The 21,479-nt window shown below is 41.7% G+C and overlaps 2 protein-coding genes, 1 long non-coding RNA gene and 1 pseudogene across 3 annotated transcripts; all 4 read right to left on the bottom strand.

Moving 5' to 3' along the window:
- Positions 1-548: 548 nt before the first annotated feature.
- On the bottom strand, positions 549-4,052 carry LOC119887990 (tripartite motif-containing protein 35-like). The gene is made up of 2 exons (XM_038698493.1): positions 3,915-4,052; positions 549-1,860 (listed from the first exon to the last, which is right to left on the bottom strand). The coding sequence occupies exon 2, from the start codon at positions 1,845-1,847 to the stop codon at positions 549-551; it is 1,299 nt and encodes a 432-aa protein (XP_038554421.1). The 5' UTR covers positions 1,848-1,860; positions 3,915-4,052.
- A 2,563-nt stretch (positions 4,053-6,615) lies between these two features.
- On the bottom strand, positions 6,616-8,675 carry LOC119887991 (annotated as a pseudogene).
- Positions 8,676-12,526: 3,851 nt separating this feature from the next.
- Positions 12,527-15,988, bottom strand: LOC119887989 (zinc-binding protein A33-like). The gene is made up of 2 exons (XM_038698492.1): positions 15,761-15,988; positions 12,527-15,650 (listed from the first exon to the last, which is right to left on the bottom strand). The coding sequence occupies exons 1-2, from the start codon at positions 15,858-15,860 to the stop codon at positions 14,245-14,247; spliced, it is 1,506 nt and encodes a 501-aa protein (XP_038554420.1). The 5' UTR covers positions 15,861-15,988; the 3' UTR covers positions 12,527-14,244.
- Positions 15,989-16,159: 171 nt separating this feature from the next.
- On the bottom strand, positions 16,160-21,034 carry LOC119887988. The gene is made up of 2 exons (XR_005441836.1): positions 20,834-21,034; positions 16,160-17,110 (listed from the first exon to the last, which is right to left on the bottom strand). It is a non-coding gene; the product is annotated as an uncharacterized LOC119887988 (long non-coding RNA).
- Positions 21,035-21,479: the final 445 nt, after the last annotated feature.

The following is a 21,479-nucleotide window of genomic DNA, read 5'->3' as shown; positions in this document are numbered from 1 at the left end:
ATGTAAATGATCAGCAGATCGCTGATATCTGTAACGTCACTTAAACATCGGTGAACAGAGTGAACGTAGTATTTTACCCCACTGGTCTTTAACAAAACCCTAACTGTTCAAGGCCATAAACGGTCCAGTTATGAAAATGCAGGTCTGAACAGTACAGGGAGAAAAAGTCAATGTTTAGGATTGGTGAGTGGATTGAAGCTCTGTCTAAACCGTAGTGTTTTCTGAAATGAAGCCAATTATTAATTGTATTGGTGATGATTGGGTTGTTGGGACGTTTTGGAGGCTACTACAGGAAGCTGGGAGTAAATTATAGAGTGCAATCACCTTCCACCAAATATTTGCTGGTCTTCATGGCTCCACACACACACACGTCAAAATAATAAAAACAGAACAATTCAAAATGACATAATATCAATAAAAAATGAGGCAACAAACAACATGAATATAATCATCCTCTTTATCTCTAACTGCTCTGTTCCACTGTCACAGAGATCTTCAGTGGTGATATCTTCAGTTTATCCATGGTGAAAATGTACGGAAACATCCTCTCAGTGAAAGTGTGTGAAGGTGTGTATGTGTGTGTTAGTATCAGGATCAGAGAACGACAGCTCTCCTCTGTTCCAGTCCAGATTCACTCTGATCCTCTGGGGCTTCGTCTGCACTTGGAGAACTGTGCATGAAGCCGGTGAGTGTGCTGAATATTTATATACATCAAACCTTAATGTCCATAGTCCAGGCAGTGCGTATCCTGTCCTCTGGAAAGACTCTTCTAACACACCCAGTGACCATCCTGCACTGTCTCCAACCTCGACATCCCAGCTGTGAGTCCCTGAGTTGAAGCCCTCAGAGCCCAGGGCACAGCAGAAATCATCAAAACTCTCTGGATTGACAAGAAGCTGATGTCTCTCATCTCCCCTCACACTGGTCAGATCTTCTGACAGGATGAGTGTTGGATAAACAGTCTTTGGATCCAGAATCAGAGGAGTGTAGGAGACCACGTCCTTCATCTTGTTCCAGATGTTGAAGGTCAGGTTGCCCAGGTGTTTGGCCTGGTCTATCAGAGCTCCTGAGGGCAGCTGTGGATCATCCAGCAGGGGGCGCTGCTGGACTCTTTCCACTGCAGCTTTGTAGCTGAGCAGGAATGAGACGTCTTCAGCTCTCAGCTCCTCCTCTGTGGCTCTGACTGTGTCTGAAAGAGCTGCTATCTCTCTGCTCAGAGCCTCCATCTTCTCCTTCATCATCTGACTCTTCTGCTCCTCTTCCTCCCTCAGTGCAGCCATCCTGGCCTCCTCTTCCTCATATAGAAACTGGTGAAGCTTCTTAAACTGCTCCTTAATCTGCCTCTCTGTGTGTCGGGCCTGGACCTTAATGTGTTCTGCTGTTTGATCAAACTTCACTTTAACTTGTTCACAAACCTTTAACTTCTTCTTTACAGGCTCCAGAGTTTCCTGAAGTTCCTTCTTGTGTTGTCGTGCAGCTTCATCGATGGGTCTGAATCTGTGGTTGCTGTGTTTTTCTGAATCTCTGCAGATGAGACACACTGGCTGCTGATGGTCCAGACAGAAGAGTTTGAGTTTCTCAGAGTGCAGACTGCAGATACCCTCGGAAGCTCCTCGATCTCTCTCCAGCAAAAAGGCCTCACACAGGTTCTTTAACACCAGGTTACAAGGTGGTTTATCCCTTGAAGATACAGTCTTACAAACTGGACACTCCCGTGATTGCTTCTCTCTCCACCATCTCCTCAGACAGCCTTTACAGAAGCTGTGGCTACACGACAGAAGAACAGGATCTCTGAAGACGTCCTGACAGACCGGACAGCAGAGATCGTCCGCTAATCTGGAAGCCATTTTGTCAGTGAAGCTGAAAATACAGCAGACAGAAAATACAGTCAGTCAAGGCCATCAAGATAAATACATAGTGGCTACATTGGCCGCCATATTGGCCCTGGCAACTTTTCCATTACTCTGGGCTGAAAAAACAGATGCCTGACTCGCGCAGCTTGTTATACTATATATCCACTTAGAGGTGTGTGATATGAATTGTCTCCGATAATAATATTATTGTATTAACCATATGTGAGCATACATTATCAAGTGAGGTACATCACTGTCTTTGTTAAAAAAAAAAAAAAACTTGTCCACATGAAAGTGGTTTGGCTTGACAAAAATTAGTTTTAGTTAAAGACCACAAACTAACCACTAGGGCTGGGCTGATAGACGATGCCATCGTCCATCGGCGATGGCTGACAGATGGGCGATGGTTGAGCAGGCATCGTGATTGTAAAACAAGCAAAAGAAATCTACGTTTTTCACATTAAACCAGCAGGTTTTAATCACCAGGAACATAATTATATATTTTAAATATGCTTCGGACCTTCCTCAGAATTACTATGAACCTATGATACACAAGAAGCCTACACCTCAGGTAAACACACCGGCATGCCCCGCCTCTCTCTGTGCCCCCCCCCGCCTGTCTACTCCACTTGCTCCATCAGCAGCACGTTTTATAAAGTCTAACCCTAACACTAAAAGACACAGAACTCTTCTTTTTTCTGCATTTTTCCACCCACGATCCCGGCGCTTGTGGGCTTGTTAATTACGCAGCCTATCAAACACCCGAAACGAACATCTGCACCCTGTATCCAGCGCTTTACCTGGTCTGTGCTTGTAAAATACTTCACCTTATTGTATTGATGGTCTATTGACAATAATAATGTGCTTTACTATAATATATATTGTTGTACTACAACATCTCACTTTACTCTATATTACACTTTTATTCCATCAGTTCGAAATGTACCATATTTTTATCCGTTTTGCCACCACTAAGTCACATTAAACAAAGTACAACACTGGGCGCATGTGCTGTAAGTTTGAGTTTAATGAGTGTTGTATAGTTAAAATTTTTATCTGTATTGTATTATTATATCTATGTGTACTCATTCAGTACTTGAGAACTGTGTAACACCTGAATTTACCCTCTATATATGTATACTTGCTGCTAGAAAAATGTAGAAAGCGGGCTGACTGCTAGTGTCCCACTATTTGGTGCGTGTTTGCCAAATTAGAAATTACAAGTTTGTGACCTGCAGCACAAAAAAGCTACAATGTTGGATAGAAAAAGTAATTTCCACAATGTAGAAACCTTTCTGCACATTTCATAGACATATTGTGAAGTATGCCTGATAAACGTGTGTCTATTACAATGCTTTGTGATAATGAATTATTTTCCACCAGCGAATTAATTCAGTCCATGTAAGCAGCCTTAAGTTTTTACCATATACTGTATAAAAACATACTCCTCATATTAAAGCGTCAAGCAGCGAATATTTCTTAACTATAGAGATTCTAAGTCAGTGGTTCTCAAACTTCTTCATGTCAAGGAACACGAAAATGTGACAAATTAGACCACGGACCCCCATTTCATAAGATTTTGTCCCACTATTTCCAATCTGATAGGATTATGGGTTTTAGATGTTTTATTACAGGACATGTATGAAATCCATGACCAAAATAGTCATACATTGTGTCACTGTGTTACTCATGGACGGTGAAATTAAATTATTCCCCTTTTTGCTGGGGACCTCCGGGACCCTCTCAAGGACCCGTGCGGGTCCCCGAACCGCACTTTGAGAATCACTGTTCTAAGTAACTGAACACAAAACGTATTTTTATACTCCACGTAGATTACAAACCTTTTAAAATGAAAACGACTCATCTGTTTTACACTATTTGTTATGGTGCTTTTTATCCATTAAAACTGCAGCTCCCCGTTTCTCTTTTTATCTGTTTGCTCGGCCCAATATGGCGGCCGCGTTAACAAAGTATCGCTGCAACGGCCCGGAGCGAACAACACAGCGTCTTCCCCTCCCTCCTCTACGAAGTTACAACAAACTAACTTTTAGTGAAACTCACGTTCAGTGCGTGAAATCTCATCAAGTTGAAGCAGCAATGCTGCGATTTCCCTCCACGTTTCTCTCCTGTAGCTGAATTCACTCGAAGGAAGATGTTGTTGTTGTTGTTCTTCTGTTTTAATGGCGGGTCGCAACGGTCCATACCGCCACCTACTGTAACGGAGACTGTAGCATGACTTGTGGCCAAGAAACTTGTGGTTAGATGAGACTACTTCACATCATAATTTTAATTTAAAACAAAACAACATCATATAATATGACCTTATGTCCTTCAGGTATTCCACAACAGCTTTCTGTGTCCTTTACCGCATCTCTTCTTGTTCCCAACATCCTCAAGGTTTCATTTTCTTTCTGCCTTATCCTTTGATTTAGGCCTGATCATCTCCTCCCCATATTTCCTACAATGTCACAATATACGTTCTACATTTTCTGTGATTTTACATTCCAACCATTCATTCAATCAACAACAACAACTGTATGACTGTATGTTTGTCTACGTGTAGCACCTTTTCACCACAGCAAATTCCTCAAATGTGTAAAACGCTACTTGGCAATAAGGTCCGTTGATTGACTTTTAAATAACAAAAACAATGTTTTATTCACCTCTGTGTGGTAATTTTTATGAATTGAAACATATACAAGAATCATAACAATAACATTGCAAAACATACATATGGGATAGAAACGTACATATAGGGACAAAACAAAACAAAACAAAACAAAAGTTGGGGGCAAATATATCGCAGAAAATTTAATTTCTTTCTCATAGATTATAAGTGTTTCTTTTGTGTTTGCAAATTTACATTTGTGTATATTAAATTTATCCAAAAGCAACATAATGTTGATTAGGAAATAATGTTCAAAATTGTTTTACATAAACACAATGCCAAAACATATGCAAAGCAGTTTTTGTATGAGTCTCACAGAAGGTAAAGTTAGATTCAATGTCATTGTCAAACCTCTTGTAATGCTTGAGGTAGAATCTGAAAAATCTCAAGGATACTTCCTTAACCTTATTAACACAATTTTCTCCAGCACACATGATTAACAAACTGGTTCCAGTAAGTAGTGACATAAGGTATAGGTACTAGTTCGGTATTAGTCTTCTTCTTCTTCACGTTTTGTGATGTGTCTGATATGTTAATTTTGAACCACGTAAATGAATCTGATGATTTGGATGGATGAATGTTTAGTATCAATATTTTAGATGAAACTCTGTGTAAACCGTAGTGTTTCTGAACTAAATCCAAATCTTATAGTGCTACAGGAAGCTGGGAACACATTACAGAGTGCAATAAGCTTCTTCTTCGAAGTGGTTCCTGATCTTCATGTCTCCACGCACACAAACGAAAATTATAAAAAGACAAAATGACACAGTATCAAATAAAAAGGCTTAATAAACCAAACATGGAGATTTGAATCACAGTGAATAATTATTAAACTAAACTAAAAACTGAAAAACAAATAAACATGTCTTTTGGATGATGACACAACAAGAGGAGCAGCTAAGCTCAGAGACTTTAGTTGGGACTGGACTGTCCCCTTTAAGAAAGTAACATCGTGGTTATAATCATCCTCTTCATCTCTACCTGCTCTGTTCCACTGTCACACAGACCTTCACTGCTGATATCTTCAGTTCATCCCCAGTGAAAATAAATGGAAACATCCTCTCAGTAAAGGTGTGTGTGAAGGTGTGTATGTGTGTGTTAGTATCAGGATCAGAGAACGACAGTTTTCCTCTGTTCCAGTCCAGATTCACTCTGATCCTCTGGAACTTTGTCTGCACTCTGAGATCAGTGGATGAACCTGGTAGTGACCGTGCTGAGTATTTACCCCTATGCAACCCTATTCTCCATAATCCAGACTGTATGTCTCCCGTCCTCTGGACAGACTCTGCTAACACACCCAGTGACCACCCTGTACTGTCTCCGACCTCGACATCCCAGCTGTGAGTCCCTGAGTTGAAGCCCTCAGAGCCCAGAACAGACCAGTATTCATCAAACCTCTCTGGATTGTCAGGAAGCTGCTGTCTCTCTCCTCTCCCCTCAAGCTGGTCAGATCTTCAGACAGGATGAGTTCTTGATAAACAGTGTTTGGATCCAGAATCAAAGAAGTGTAGGAGACCATGTCCTTCATCTTGTTCCAGATGTTGAAGGTCAGGTTGCCCAGGTGTTTGGCCTGGTCTATCAGAGCTCCAGAGAGCAGCTGTCCCTCATCCAGCAGGGGGCGCTGCTGGACTTTCCACTGCAGCTTTGTAGTTGAGCCAATGAACAGGAACCAATCTTTGGTTCCTCAGATGCTACCCGGAAGCGGACAGTTTTTGACCACACACGTGCACACCTTCACAGTACACAGCCACACATGTACAATGAAGTTTATCTGGAGAACAATGGAAATGGATGAAAATAAATTGAAACCAATGTTTTTAACTGCAAACATGACTTGAACTTTAATTAATGACACATGGTAAAAAGCCATTTACTGAACCCCTGAACAGCACAACAGGGACTAAAGCTTGGGCTTAAGCCTCTACAACACCGTTTTACGAAGTTCACAAAACTCCATGATGTTTTTAAGGGAGTCTTGGGCAAATTATGGTGCGATCAGTTATACTAGCAAGTCTAAATTTCTTTCATTTGATTTGATTATTTAATGCTTGCTAGTTTCAAAACCAGAAGACAACAAACAAATATGACGACAGGTTCATTTCATCTAAAATATTAAAAGATTTTATTGTTTACATAATTGTGTTAACACACTAGATTCTGTTGATAATCAAGCATTTTTCTAGGACTGTATATGAATTGAAGCATATTCCTATAATCTCAGAGACACAACAGTTAAAATTAAGCATTTTTCCCTGGGCAGCTGTCAGAAGCATGTTATTTAGATCCTCATCAGCTTCTGCAAAGTAGTTGCTGGTCATGACGCAACACACACACACACACAATCAAAATAATAAATAAACAAACTTCAGTGACTTTAAGACGTAAGCATCTTGAATATAATCATCTTTTTTATTTCTACCTGCTATTCCAATGTCACACAGACCTTCAGCTGTGATATTTTCAGTTCATCCCCAGTGAATATAAATGGAAACAGCCTCTCAGTGAAAGTGTGTGTGAAGGTGTGTATGTGTGTGTTAGTATCAGGATCAGAGAACAACAGTTTTCCTCTGTTCCAGTCCAGATTCACTCTGATCCTCTCGGACTTCTTCTGCACTCTGAGAACAGAAAGTGGACCTGGTAGTGAACGCGCAGAGTATTTACCTTCATCAAACCCTATTACCCATAATCCAGACTGTATGTCTCCCTTCCTCTGGACAGACTCTGCTAACACACCCAGTGACCACCCTGTACTGTCTCCAACCTCGACATCCCAGCTGTGAGTCCCTGAGTTGAAGCCCTCAGAGCCCAGAACAGACCAGTATTCATCAAACCTCTCTGGATTGTCAGGAAGCTGCTGTCTCTCTCCTGGTCTCACGCTGGTCAGATCTTCAGACAGGATGAGTTCTTGATAAACAGTGTTTGGATCCAGAATCACAGGAGTGTAGGAGACCATGTCCTTCATCTTGTTCCAGATGTTGAAGGTCAGGTTGCCCAGGTGTTTGGCCTGGTCTATCAGAGCTCCTGAGGGCAGCTGTCCCTCATCCAGCAGGGGGCGCTGCTGGACTCTTTCCACTGCAGCTTTGTAGCTGAGCAGGAATGAGACGTCTTCAGCTCTCAGCTCCTCCTCTGTGGCTCTGACTGTGTCTGAAAGAGCTGCTATCTCTCTGCTCAGAGCCTCCATCTTCTCCTTCATCATCTGACTCTTCTGCTCCTCTTCCTCCCTCAGTGCAGCCATCCTGGCCTCCTCTTCCTCATATAGAAACTGGTGAAGCTTCTTAAACTGCTCCTTAATCTGCCTCCCTGTGAGTCGGGCCTGGACCTTAATGTGTTCTGCTGTTTGGTCAAACTTCACTTTAACTTGTTCACAAACCTTTAACTTCTTCTTTAAGGACTCCAGAGTTTCCTGAAGTTCCTTCTTGTGTTGTCGTGCAGCTTCATCGATGGGTCTGAATCTGTGGTTGCTGTGTATTTCTGAATCTCTACAAACGACACACACTGGCTGCTGATGGTCCAGACAGAAGAGTTTGAGTTTTCAGAGTGCAGACTGCAGAGAGCCTCTGAAGCTCTCTGATCTCTCTCCAACAAGAAGGCCTCACACAGGTTCCTTAACACCAGGTTACAAGGTGGATCTGCTCTTGAAGACATCGCCTTACAAACTGGACACTCACGCAATTGTTTGTGTCTCCACCAGTTCATCAGACAGCCTTTACAGAAGCTGTGGCTGCATGACAGAACAACAGGATCTCTAAAGATGTCATGGCAGACTGGACAGCAGAGCTCCTCCTCAGATCTGGAAGCCATTTAGTCTCTGAGAGAAGCAGAAAACACAGTAGACTGACAGTACAGTCATTCATGGCCATAGAGATAATTACATTGGCCACTGGATCATCGGCCATCATCGCCACCCATTCCTCCTCTACTGACTTTTAAATTGGGTCCAGTTTTTAGTCAGACTCACCTTCAGTGTGTGGAGCGTCAGCAGGTTGAAGCAGCAGTGTTGTAGTTTTCCACTTTTCTCTGCTGTAGCTGAACTCACTCAGAGGAAGCTGTTAGCTTGGTCAGAAAGTGAGATGTCTATTTTTCAGGCTGTTCGTCTCTTTAGCAAGGAAAGAGAACAAACTGTTTCCTTGTTTGTCTCTGATCATGTGAGGGGTGGAGCTTTGTCAGACCTCCTCTGCTGACCGCTGTTGCGTCACATGCAACACAGGGGTGTGTTTCTGTCCAAAGTATTGATTCAATGCTGAAAATGTAGACTCATAGTGTGCAGCAGGCTGTTGCCTGAGAACAGAGAGTTAACAGAGAGTTGACAACCACTGAATGTACACTTGTAGCTTTTATTTGGGTAAATAAACAAAACAATATTTGATGTAAATAAAAAGACAGAACAATGAATCACAAAGACTCTCTGGACTGGACTGCATATAGCCGGGGGGAAAAGGATGGATTGTAACACTGAGTGTACTTTTGTTTTGATATTTCTTGTATGCAAAAAGATGGTTTGGCTTGATGATGCAAAACATTAGGAGTCATCCTTTGGGAATAAGAAATGTTACGTAATCTGGACATTATTTTTCATGTAAGTTTTGACCTGATGGTGGTGTACAGAAAAGGTCATAAACAATCATCAGATATTCTAACTGATCAATATTGGCCTCCTTACACCACGAGTGAGGAATAAAACCTCTCAGCACGAGTCTTGTTGGAGTCTCACGGTGTGAGACACTCTGTGACACTAAATACTCAATTACACATGTGCCAAGTAGTGGAAGTGCTAGTAAACAAAATGAATATGTGCAGCATAAATTAGTAATAAAACAACACAGGCTTAAATACACATTTTGGCTCTTACAATGCATCAAAAGAGAAATGCATTTCATGATTGAGATAATGTTGTTTCAGTGAAGTTCAACATTTTGTCTCTAGTTTCCACAATGCTATTCATAATCAAACAAGAAAAAAAAATCATTTGAGACCCACTTGTGTACTGCAGGGTACTTTCTAAACCAGTTCATGTCTGCCCTGCTATGTATAGATAAATCCATTTGAATTAATGTGTTTTGTTGCACACAGACTAAAGGAGGCAGATATCGAAGAGAAAATGTGCTTCAGGACAGTGACTGCAACCTTGTTAGAGGACAATTCCGCTTGTAAAAACTGAACTCTGAGAGCGAAGATAAACATTACAGTTTCAGTCCACACCCATGAGAGTTTAACAGCTGTCACATAGTCATATCACCCCTGTTAGAAGGCAAACCCTCCATTCAACACTAATCAACTTCAAATAAAGTCTCCACACTTATTAACACTGGAGAGACAGTACTTTACATGTTTCTCTGACTCAATAATAGCCATATCCTGAAATTACTATATACTGTATATCATGTGTGATCATGCACACATGATATACAGTATATATCACCATTTTATCATTAGTTTTGCACTCTTAGCTGTGTAGCCTATATGTGTCACAGGCTGTCTTTCTGTTCTTCCTCTTTAACCACTTACCTGTTTTTCATAGCCATTTCATTGCCTTTTTCTATTCATCCACCAGATGCCCTCACTCACCTGTTCGTACTTCTCTTATCAGCCCTGCAGTTACCTGATTTTCCCTGGTTCTTTCAGCCTAACCTGGCTGTTTTGGACCTTGTTACCTGACCATTGGACTTTTAATTCTTTCCTGCTCCTTGTTGGATTTGTTTGCCGTCTCTGGATTGCCTTCTCTAGTTTTCACCCTTGCTTGTCTCCCCATGCTGCAAACCTGTGATCCTCCATTCACCTTCGGGCAACACTCACTTTCACTTTGGAACTTTGATTAATAATTAACTGTGACAAAAATTAGCGAACTTGTAGGTTCAAGGATTTGGAGTTTTACATAGAAGAGGTTTGTAATATATTAATTCTTATGCAACATTAAAGAAAAAGCATATATAAGCATTCATTCAAAAGATTAAAAAAAACAAAACACACAAGAAACAAACTAAAATGCACTAAAGAACAAAGGTGTGTGTGCGTGTGAAAGAATGTATGTCTGTTTCTTTGTTTTGCCTCCATATTTCTCAAATGCACCAGCCTGAACACACGTGGTCCGAAGCAAAGAAAGCATGTGAAGCGAAGGCTTTAAGGTTCTTCTCCGCAGTGTGCGGTTGTGTTTAAGGCCAAATTAAAGTATATTTGGCCAGTACTGTATATATACAAAGACAGTGTCTATGTGGAGCATAGGTTTAAATCCAGAGTTTGGGACTTTTGCATAGAAATTTACATCTGTTACATTCAAGCCGTTGCCAAATGAGTTCACGCAATACGGATTAAGTATATACAAAAGTTCTACATTGCAGGTTTAACTAACATGAACTTAGCGGTGTGGTTAAGGTCTTTGTTACACAATAACCTCACAATAACCAGTGAAACGATCACAACAACAAACCTCAGAAAAAACTAATCAATACATGTACACTGATGAAAGTTATACAGTCCTGTACTTAGCCAAGTCCACTGTTACTCTATGCTATGCCTAGTTAAATGTTCAGTGTGTAATATTTCTGAGGATCTATCGACAGAAATGCAATATAAGATCCATAACTATGTTTTCAGTGGTGTGTAAAGGCCTTTCATAATAAACCATTATGTTTTTATTACCTTAGAATGAGTCATTTATATCTACATAACCGCAGGCACCCCCTTCCATGGACGTCGCCACGTTGCATCGTCATGTTTCTACAGTAGCTGAAAACGGACAAACAGAGCTACGGAGTGTGTTTCGTCACTAAGTTCTTCTTGTTCAACTTCCGGTAGAATTCAGGCAGAGCAGACACTCATCACTATGTTGAATATATACGTTAGAAGAAGTAGTAGTAATAATATACAGCAGGTGTCTGCAAATACGTTTTGCATCGAGCAATATTTTCAACCATGAGAGGGTGGATGAGAATATAAGCCATAATACTAATTTGCATTAAGATGTTATTTGGTTAGCTCAGTCAGTAAGGTGCAGGACTTATCCCACCTTGAGACAAGTTTTTTTTCTCTCTCTCTTTAACAAATGGATTCTGCAGGGAATGTTTCTCAGATCACAGCATGTGCTGCAATGTTATTGTTTTGCTGTTTGATCAGCATCCATCAACCTACGGACGCTTTTGCATTTCCCCAGTATCTCCAGGCAGAGGACATTTAGGGGAATCACGTTCTCTGACGACTCTTTCAGAGGTGTGTCAAGCAGGCTACAGACTCTTTTAATGTCGATCAGAATTTTTCAAAGTAAAAGCTCAGTTGAACTCCAAATACTGCATTACAGTAAACAAGCTTCTCGCACTTATTTTGTAGGCAAAACCACTAATGAGGAAGTGAGTAACTGTTGCTGTGATGAGTGAGATCTCTTTCAGCACCCTCTATCAAAGTATGTCTTTATTTATATTTCATGTTGGCGGACAGTTTTGGCGATGGTCCATTATCACAGAGAGAAGTAATGCGTTTCCCTTGTGAGTGTCTGTATAAACTTTATCTAATGTGTAGTTTTTAATAGACTGTCTACTTGACTGGCTACTCTCTGCTGTCTCAGAAGAGACATCTTTTGTGCTGTGTCAGCCACCGTAGCTGTCGCTCTTTGAAAGGTTAGGGGGCAGTGGTAGACTGGACAAATGGTTGCACTTTACAACCCTCACGACTAGATGCCACTAAATCACACTGAACCTTTAGGTAGGGCTGAATGATTTTGGAAAATAATCTAACTGCGATTTTTTTAAAACAATATTGCGATTGCAATTTAATATGCAATTCATTTTTAAGCTCTTTACCTTCTGTATTATTCAGAATGGACAAGCAGTAAATCAGTGTATAGTCTGACCAACACAATATTAGATAGAACATAAACTGTTCTTTCTTGTGGGTCAGGCCTGTGTTATGATGAATTAGGTAGAATTATTATTATGAGCAATAGGGGAGAAGATATATCAAATTAAAATAATATGAGAAAGATAATTTGAGTCAAATTATGGCATTAAATAATGATATAATATCATCAGGTCAGCCTACCTACAGACCACAAGAAAAACTAACTAACCACAGTGTGTTATACAGTAAGCACTAAATAAAAACCCACAGTTCAACCACCAATTAATGAGACCTTATCTCAGTTCTAATCTCCTTGGTGTCCATCTTTCTGTATCCCAGTAAGCAAACAAAAAAAAGTTGGCTAACGAAAAAAAACAAGTGACGCCTCTCGTGTTTAATAGACAAGCTTAGTCTAATTCTCCGACAACACCGGAGTTTCCCCGAACCCTCTGAAGCTGGTGAGCAGCGCACTGGCTGTAACCAGACTGTAACTCGGGACAGACTGGGCCTCTTTCAGACTTGTGCGTTTGGTTTGAAACTGCTGACTAGTGGCTGTGTGTGACGCAGGTGCCGATCGCCACAGTACGCTTATCGTACTACACGTGTCTTTCTGTTGTGCATTTTTCCTGTCCGACGATTGCACCCACCACCACCAGTTACCCGTGGTTGCTACTTTCACTCCCTGTTTGACACTAAAGTTTATGTAGTGTCAGCTTCTGTCAAGCTTCAGGCCATTTTACAACAAGAAGGCAAGTTACAGCGTAACATGTAGACGAAGCATCAACTTCGTCCGCAGACTGCTTTCCTCTTGGGTGTCTTGTGACCAAAGTGCAATCGCAGCCTTTGCGATTAGAAAATATTTTTATTACATCGCGATAATCATCGCAATAATCATCACGACAATCATCGCGATTACATCGCAAACACAATGAATCATTCAGCCCTACCTTTAAGTTAATTTACCAGTCCATAGAGGAAGGGAAATTGCTTTGGTTTGCTACTTGTGAGCTGGCCTTTCCAATGTGGATGGGCCACAGGGAAGAATCATGGTTCTGATTTTAGTCTTTTGCTGTCCCATGTTCCGATTGTGTAGATGGAGGAACTAGTCCCTCCGTCTGTTGACTGACAAATGGTTGCCAAAATCTGGGCCCATGGGAATTCCTGGGGGTTGTGCGAGACTGGGTTCAATGCCTCAATTTCATAACAAAAGTTCAGTTTGGTCATACAAATGAACACCTTGTGAACCACCAATCTGTAAAGTCTCTGTGGTCCCAACACAGCAATGAGTCGACAATTTTCCAGTCTACTAACTTCCAGCATGCTATAGCATCCAGCCTGCATCCCTGTTTCAGCAGCCAAGTGCCACAAAGTCTCAGCTGCCCATCACCACATAGATCCAGCTGCCCAGCGGCACCGAGCTGCCACTAGTCCTTTCTGGTTCCCAATCAGCGGTCCAGCCAACTCTTCGTTGGCTGGCCAATTGACTCCTGCTCCTTCTTTCCAGTCTGCAGCACGGCCGACACCTGTTCCTACTAAGATGCAGCAGTCTTCAGTGCCCTAACTACAGCTATATCCTGCCTCTGAGCTTTGGCAATCCACTGTTCCTGAACTGCAGCTGTCACTAGTTCCTCTTATGTTGCAGCAGCAATCACCAGTTCCTTCTAAGTTGTGCCAGTCACCTGTGGCTGTGCTTCTTCAGCCTCCTGTTTCCTGGCTCAGACTGCTCATCTGCCTGTCTCCCAGCTGCCGGACACTGGTCCTGCACTTCAGCTCTGAACTTCACACGCCAGCCTCCAGTCCTGATCTCCAGATGCCAGATGGCCTGCCACAACCTGCCACTGAATTAATTTTTAAATAAACATATCCTTGGAAAAATGACACAAAAGGAGGAACAGGTTAAATCTTTTCCACTGTCACACAGACCTTAAGTGGTACAATCTTCATTTCATCCCCAGTTGTAATGTATGGAAACAGCCTCTCAGTGAAAGTGTGTGTGAAGGTGTGTATGTGTGTGTTAGTATCAGGATCAGAGAATGACAGCTTTCTTCTGTTCCAGTCCAGATTCACTCTGATCCTCTGGGGCTTCTTGTGCACTCGGAGATCAATGAGTGCACCTGGTAGTGATCCTGCTGAGTATTTACCTTCATAGAACCCTATTGCCCATAATCCAGATGGCATATGTCCCTTCCTCTGGACAGATTCTGCTAACACACCCAGTATCCATCCTGAACTGTTTCCAACCTCGACATCCCAGCTGTGAGTCCCTGACTTAAAGCCCTCAGAGCCCAGAACAGAGCGGTGATAATCAAACCTCTCTGGATTGTCAGGAAGCTGCTGTCTTGTTTTGTCTCGTCTCACGCTGGTCAGATCTTCAGACAGGATGAGTCCTGGATGAGCGGTGTTTGGGTCCAGAATCAGAGGAGTGTAGGAGACCATGTCCTTCATCTTGTTCCAGATGTTGAAGGTCAGGTTGCCCAGGTGTTTGGCCTGGTCTATCAGAGCTCCTGAGGGCAGCTGTGGATCATCCAGCAGGGGGCGCTGCTGGACTCTTTCCACTGCAGCCTTGTAGTTGAGCAGGAATGAGACGTCTTCAGCTCTCAGCTCCTCCTCTGTGGCTCTGACTGTGTCTGAAAGAGCTGCTATCTCTCTGCTCAGAGCCTCCATCTTCTCCTTCATCATCTGACTCTTCTGCTCCTCTTCCTCCCTCAGTGCAGCCATCCTGGCCTCCTCTTCCTCATCTAGAAACTGGTGAAGCTTCTTAAACTGCTCCTTAATCTGCCTCTCTGTGTGTCGGTCCTGGACCTTAATGTGTTCTGCTGTTTGATCAAACTTCACTTTAACCTCTTCAGAAACCTTTAACTTCTCCTTTAAGGACTCCAGAGTTTCCTGAAGTTCCTTCTTGAGTTGTCGTGCAGCTTCATCGATGGGTCTGAATCTGTGGTTGCTGTGTTTTTCTGAATCTCTACAAACGACACACACTGGCTGCTGATGGTCCAGACAGAAGAGTTTTAGTTTCTCAGAGTGCAGACAGCAGAGAGCCTCTGGAGCTCTCTGATCTCTCTCCTGCAAGAAGTCCTCACACAGGTTCTTCAACACCCGGTTACACGGTGGTTCATCCCTTGATGATCTTCTATTACACACTGGGCACTCAGGTGTTTGTTTCTGTTTCCACCAGCTCCTCAGGCAGTCTTTACAGAAGCTGTGGCTACATGACAAAATAACAGGATCTCTAAAGATATCATGACAGACCGGACAGCAGAGATCCTCCTCTGATCTGGAAGCCATTTTGTCTCTGAGTGAAGCTGAAAACACAGCAGAGAGAAAGTACGGTAAGTCATGGCTCCCCTTCCTCCTCTACTGACTTTCAATGACATTTGCTTTGATCTTGATTTGTGTTTTTAGTCAAACTCACTGTCCACGAGTGAAGTGTCAGCAAGTTGAAGCTGTAGTATTGTAGTTTTCCCACTTTCCTCTCCTGTAGCTGAACTCAATAAAAAGTTGTTAGGGTGCATGAAGTTGAATCTGATAATCTGTTTTTCAGTTTGTGCGTCTTTCTGTAGTGAGGAAGCATAACAACCTGTTTCCTGGTTTGTCTCAGGTGAGGGGTGGAGCTTTGTCACACCTGTTCCAATGAATGGTGTGTTTCAGTCCAGTGTATTGGCTTTGTTGGAGTCTCACCATGTGTGACGCTCTGTGACTCTTAATGGTCACAGAATGTTATAATGTGGAGATCTGCAGGACTACAATTTATGACTTCTGACAAATTGTGAGAGAGACTTATACTATACAATGAAAGACTACAGAACATGACTAGAATAGATTTGTATTATTTATTTTATACCATGTTACCATGTCAGTTACATAAATATATGCTCCCACTGGGTTGTAACAGAAACACTCATGCATGTTAGGCAGGTTTAAAGGGGTCAGAAATAGAAAATAGTAAGTCTTCACTGAATCACAAATGTTTTATCACAGTCAGGGGGGGAACAGGAAACCAAGGGATTGGACAGGATCAGTTCAATGAAATTTGATTATTACATTAAAACGTTTTACAGGAAGGTGAGACAGGCAATGGTCAAAACCAGGAAAGCAGTCCAGCAAGAACAAACAAAACTAAAGGAGCAGGCAGATAATCCAAAATCTAACAATTAAGGCAGAATGTCCAAAAACGAAGCATAAGTACGAAACACTGGGGAGCAGGAAGCGTCAGACGGGTTCAAAAGTGTGGGTCTTGACAAAAATAATTTCTCCATATAAGAATACACAAACAGTGTCCAGGTAGTTAATCTCTCATTAATAGAACATTCATCTTTAAGCTTCAAGAAAGATCTCATGTTTTAAAAAGCCAATTTTTTGTTTAGTTTGTACTGTCCTGGTTAATTAAAGCAGAGTACAGGAACACAAGGGATTGGACTCAGATGCAGACATCAAGGCAGAGAAGGTCCCTGTTCAGCAAAGGTCAGGCAAGAATAATCATTTAGATAGGATCAAAGACTTTATTTGCTTGCAGTAGTTAGGTTTGGCTGTGTTCTGGGACCCCCCTGCCTCTCCATGTGCCTTTGTGGACCACAAGGTTGGGAGCGCACCTCCCCGCCCTTAGACATGGCTACGTGTAAAGCCATAGGACAGGGAGAGCACACCTCTCGGCCCTTCCATGGGTTTGCGTGGGAAAGCCATAAGGCGGGTGGTGCACCTCCTTGCCCATCCATATGCACACATGGAAATCCCGGGGCAGAGAGAGCAGCAGCAAAGACGCCCCCTAGGGTCCAGAACAGAACAGCGTCAATAAATAGAGAAGGTTAAACAGGCTCTAGCAGCTTAAATAATTTGCCTTCAATATCTTTGCCAATTAAAGGGAAATCAGCTGAGTTGTCAGCTGATGTGGGCATGACTTTACATGGGCACTGGAATTTTGAGCTGAGCTTGACTTTGTTGCTTGCCTGAATGAATGCAATGCTAGATAACCAGTTAGGCAAGGTTCAATGAACTAGTCCACAAAAATAGAAAACACTGGGAACTGCAGGTGAACTTGAACATAACACAACAGTGTAGGAAATATGATGATGGTGAATAATTTGAATTTTCTACACAGAACTGATGCCCTGCATATGTCCTCTGTCGGCTAAACAAGCTCTTTGAGGGCTCAGAGAAAAACTTCTGTTTTATTTCCACATGCTGATTTTGTTGTAAGAACTGAACTAACAAGAAGTAGTTACACACGTCCGCAAATTTTTTTTTTTACCTCTCTTTTCCAGGAATGCACTGATCACATTCACACTGGAAGCTGCCCAGTACAACCACAGTCTGGTCTGCTGGCCACTAAGTAGCTCCAAAAAAGCTCCACTGGAGCTGTTGGGGTTATGGGCCTTGCTCAAGGGCACCTCAGTGGTGGTAAATGAGAGAGGGCAAGCACTGCTTGGTTTACTTTCCCTGGTCCAGTCACAAGCTTGCTCCTCTAACCTTTGGGCCACCACTACAGACAAATGTGATGTGTGCCTGGTCTCGGCTGCTTCTTCATTTCTCCTCATTTCACGATTCTCAGGAAAGGAGACATTCCTGTTACATTTACATGTATTCATTTAGCTGACGCTTTTATCCAAAGCAACTTACAATTGCTATACATGTCAGAGGTTGCACGCCTCTGGAGGGGTTAAGTGTCTTGCTCAGGTGGATGTGTTGCAGTGGGGAATTAAACCTCGGCCTCTCACACCAAAGGCATGTGTCTTAACTATTGCGCCATCAACACCCCTGTTATCCCAACAATAGGGACAGTGTATTGATACTGACATGTACTGATTTTATTTGACATCTCATTTTCTGTAAAAGTATATGTATGCAAGAAGATTTGTATCGTTGTATATTAATAATGACGCATGTGACAATGAATTTAAGACTTTTCAGACTGAATTAACAGTCTACTACTTCAACTACTTTTTGCAAAGTGGATCATTATATTATTCATGTATTTTGTGTTTCATTTCTTTTAGCACCTGATATGGCCATGTTTTCAAACATGGGAGAATATAATTGGTAACTGTTACAGACTCAAGTGGCTCAAGCCCAGAGATTAGGAGAGGAACTCAAATTTAATTGAGAACCAGGCCAAAAGAAAGAACAGATTATGTGCAAACAAACAAAACATATTTTAACAAGCATAATGTGCATTTCCTAAAGTCAATGCATGTGAGAGCTTTCAGCTGTCAGCTGTGACTGCTCCCACTGCTGCTGCAACATGCTGCTCCATGCTGCATCAGCAATTCTTAAGCGCCCCCTACAGGTTTACCTAAAATCCATCATATGCCATAGACCTGCTCAGCAATATTATCTGTTCAGTTTTTCTGGTTAAAATGCCCTGAACGTAATTCAATCCGTCAGTCTTTGGATCTGAAGGGCAAAACCTTAACCACTTAGAATAATGCTTTTAACATTTTCCTTTGATCTTGTGTGCTTAAATCACATGTAATGCCTCCAAATAACCTAAAGAGGGCACTTGATGACCAGAAATGCCTGGCATTCGACTGTTTTGCTTGTAAATATATTTTCTGTGATGTCTAGTTCACTGTTGCAGAATAAAGCCTAGTTCACACTACACGATTTTAAGCCCGATCTGCCGGTCAGCGAGCTCTGTGACCGTCAGGCTGTGATCAGGAGTAAATCAGTGATCGAACTGCTGCGGTCACCAGTCGTTATGTGTGAACTACCGGACGACGCGTTAAAACGCATCCCCAACACATTTCTGACACATCGCCAGATATCTAGCATGCCAAATATCTGGAAGAGTCGGCCGACTCGACTTCCACATCCAGCCAATGAGAGCAGGCAGCTGGCAGAGCAGGCAGCTACTTTTTCACCGCAAAATACTTTTTACTCCCCTCCAGCTCTCTCTGTAGCATGGACAATCTCTGCTACCTGCGTGTCTGAATCCACTCTATCACCCATATTCTTTGTCTTTATAATTGCTATCTATAATAACAAACAACAGCTGTGTTTTCTTGACAAAAGGTGGTTTGGAGACCAGCTGTTGGGTGACACAGCCACTGTCAGCTCATGTAGTGTGTGACCTTCTGTCACTAATAAGTCACGTAGTGTGAACGCCACGACGACTTCAAGACCCCCGTCACAAGACAGCAAGTTGTGTAGTCTGAACAGCACAGCCATTGGCCGATGCAGAAAGTCGTGTAGTCTGCACGAGCCTGAAGACACAGAAAGCGACTATAATCTCATGAAAGACTTCTTTCAATGTAAACAATGATTGCATTTCTAAAGACTAATAATATTCAAATTAAAAAACAACCACAGCAAATCAGGGAACTGAATATTTTGTTGGCAGCATTGCGTTCAAACACCATACAGCTATGACCAGGTCTGGAAAGATAAGTGCTGGTTGGAAGAACAACACTATAGGCCTACTGAGCTGTAGGACAAGACCTGTTATGAAGCTCACAATTTGAAGAAGAAAGAAAGATATTCACAAAGAAGGAGTTTGTTGGAGACAGAGGCGCGATTCTCTGCAAGAGGGAAACACCAGCTCCAAATAACAGCGCAATAGGACTATTATGTGATTGTAATTAATCAGAAGGTTGCTGTTATTTTAAAATATTACATGTGTTGATGGAGATGGGAATGGTTGTAACACATCCAATTTCTCTAATCAGGAACAAGTTACAAATCACCTGATTTACTCTACACATGGTTGAGACCTTATTCCACTTAGGCACCCTGACCCTTTGTTAATAGCATTGCCTGCTTTGCAGTTAAACTCATAACCTAAATCATGTTTATGGTGTGTCTATGTAAATACCTTTCATGCATGTTGTTAGTGCAAATTTTTTAGCTGTAAGGTAGTTCACATCGAGTATGCTGTGTCTGACACACACACACACAGTAATGCTTAATTGTTTTATGATTAAATGTTGGTATAAGACCTGTAGACTTCTCTCTATGACAACTGGCTAAACTCCAGCAGTGTCATATGTCACTCACCACTTTGAGGATGCAAGACAAAAACACACAAACACACACACACACACACACACACACACAAATACTCAGTCAGTGCACATTTGCACATTTTGATGAAATGTTTTATTTTGTTTACAGCTATGACTAAGTAGTGACTAAGATACTTGGACCACCACTACACACACAATATTTATGTTAAAAAATTTAGGATAAGTGTTGACTAAATAGATTTCAATATCATATCATGTTTTTGTCAGTGTAGCAACTAACCAAGACTTTGGGGTGAATTGTAACGTTTTACTCGTTGTGTTTAAGCCTAAACCAGGTATTTAAACATAAATAGCAGTTGTACTATTTACTAGCAGACACATGAAATAGTATCACATTTTGAATGCACTGGCTTAAAAGAGCTCATACAGACAGACATTTCTAAAAATGTTACAACCATCCCCGATGCCCACTTTGATATTGATCTGTGCTAATTATCAGGAAGGTGAATATCAGCAATTAGTTTTATTACCGTATTTATCATCAAACGTTGTTCCAGACCGAGTCATGAGACAGAGACACGCATGAGGAAGAAGCTTGATAGCTGTCGAAGTCCTTTGAAGATTTAACATCCCTTTAACACCAATGTAAAGACAATAATAGACACTTGAAGACTTCTTTCTGCGTCAAAGTCTGAAACACTTTCGATTTCTACGGGAGATGCAACGACAGCTAATCCTTCACAATAAAAGCACAACACTGTTTATCTTCACATTGATATTTCACATTTGACTGCAGCTGTGTGAGGAAATAAAAGCCTGAAGAAGTAGGATGAAAGTGTATGTGGCTGAAAGACTGCAGCCTATTTTGTGTGTGGATTTTCTTTCTATAAAAACAGGCAGCGGGCATGCTGCATGTGATTCAATGTAAAGGCCTCCCCCTCATGTCATCCTGAGCAGCAGAAATTGAATAAGAGTAGCCTATAAAAGCTGAGAGAAAAGAATACATTGGTGAGATAAATAAACACTATAACTGCCCTTCATTCAAATTGTTACTTATCCCAATAGGTCTTTAACAACTGTTGCGAAATGTTGATCATAGAATCTGGTCAAAACAGTAAAATCACTTTATTTTCTTTTATCAGAGTTTGAACAGACAGAAACATCAAAAACAGCCAC

The sequence above is a fragment of the Micropterus salmoides genome, unplaced genomic scaffold (assembly GCF_014851395.1).
Source record: "Micropterus salmoides isolate LMB-PRFRI ecotype aquatic unplaced genomic scaffold, ASM1485139v1 Ms_hic_scaffold_463, whole genome shotgun sequence".
Taxonomy (NCBI): domain Eukaryota; kingdom Metazoa; phylum Chordata; class Actinopteri; order Centrarchiformes; family Centrarchidae; genus Micropterus; species Micropterus salmoides.
Note: the sequence above shows the minus strand (reverse complement) of the source record. Positions and strands in the feature narration are given on the sequence as shown.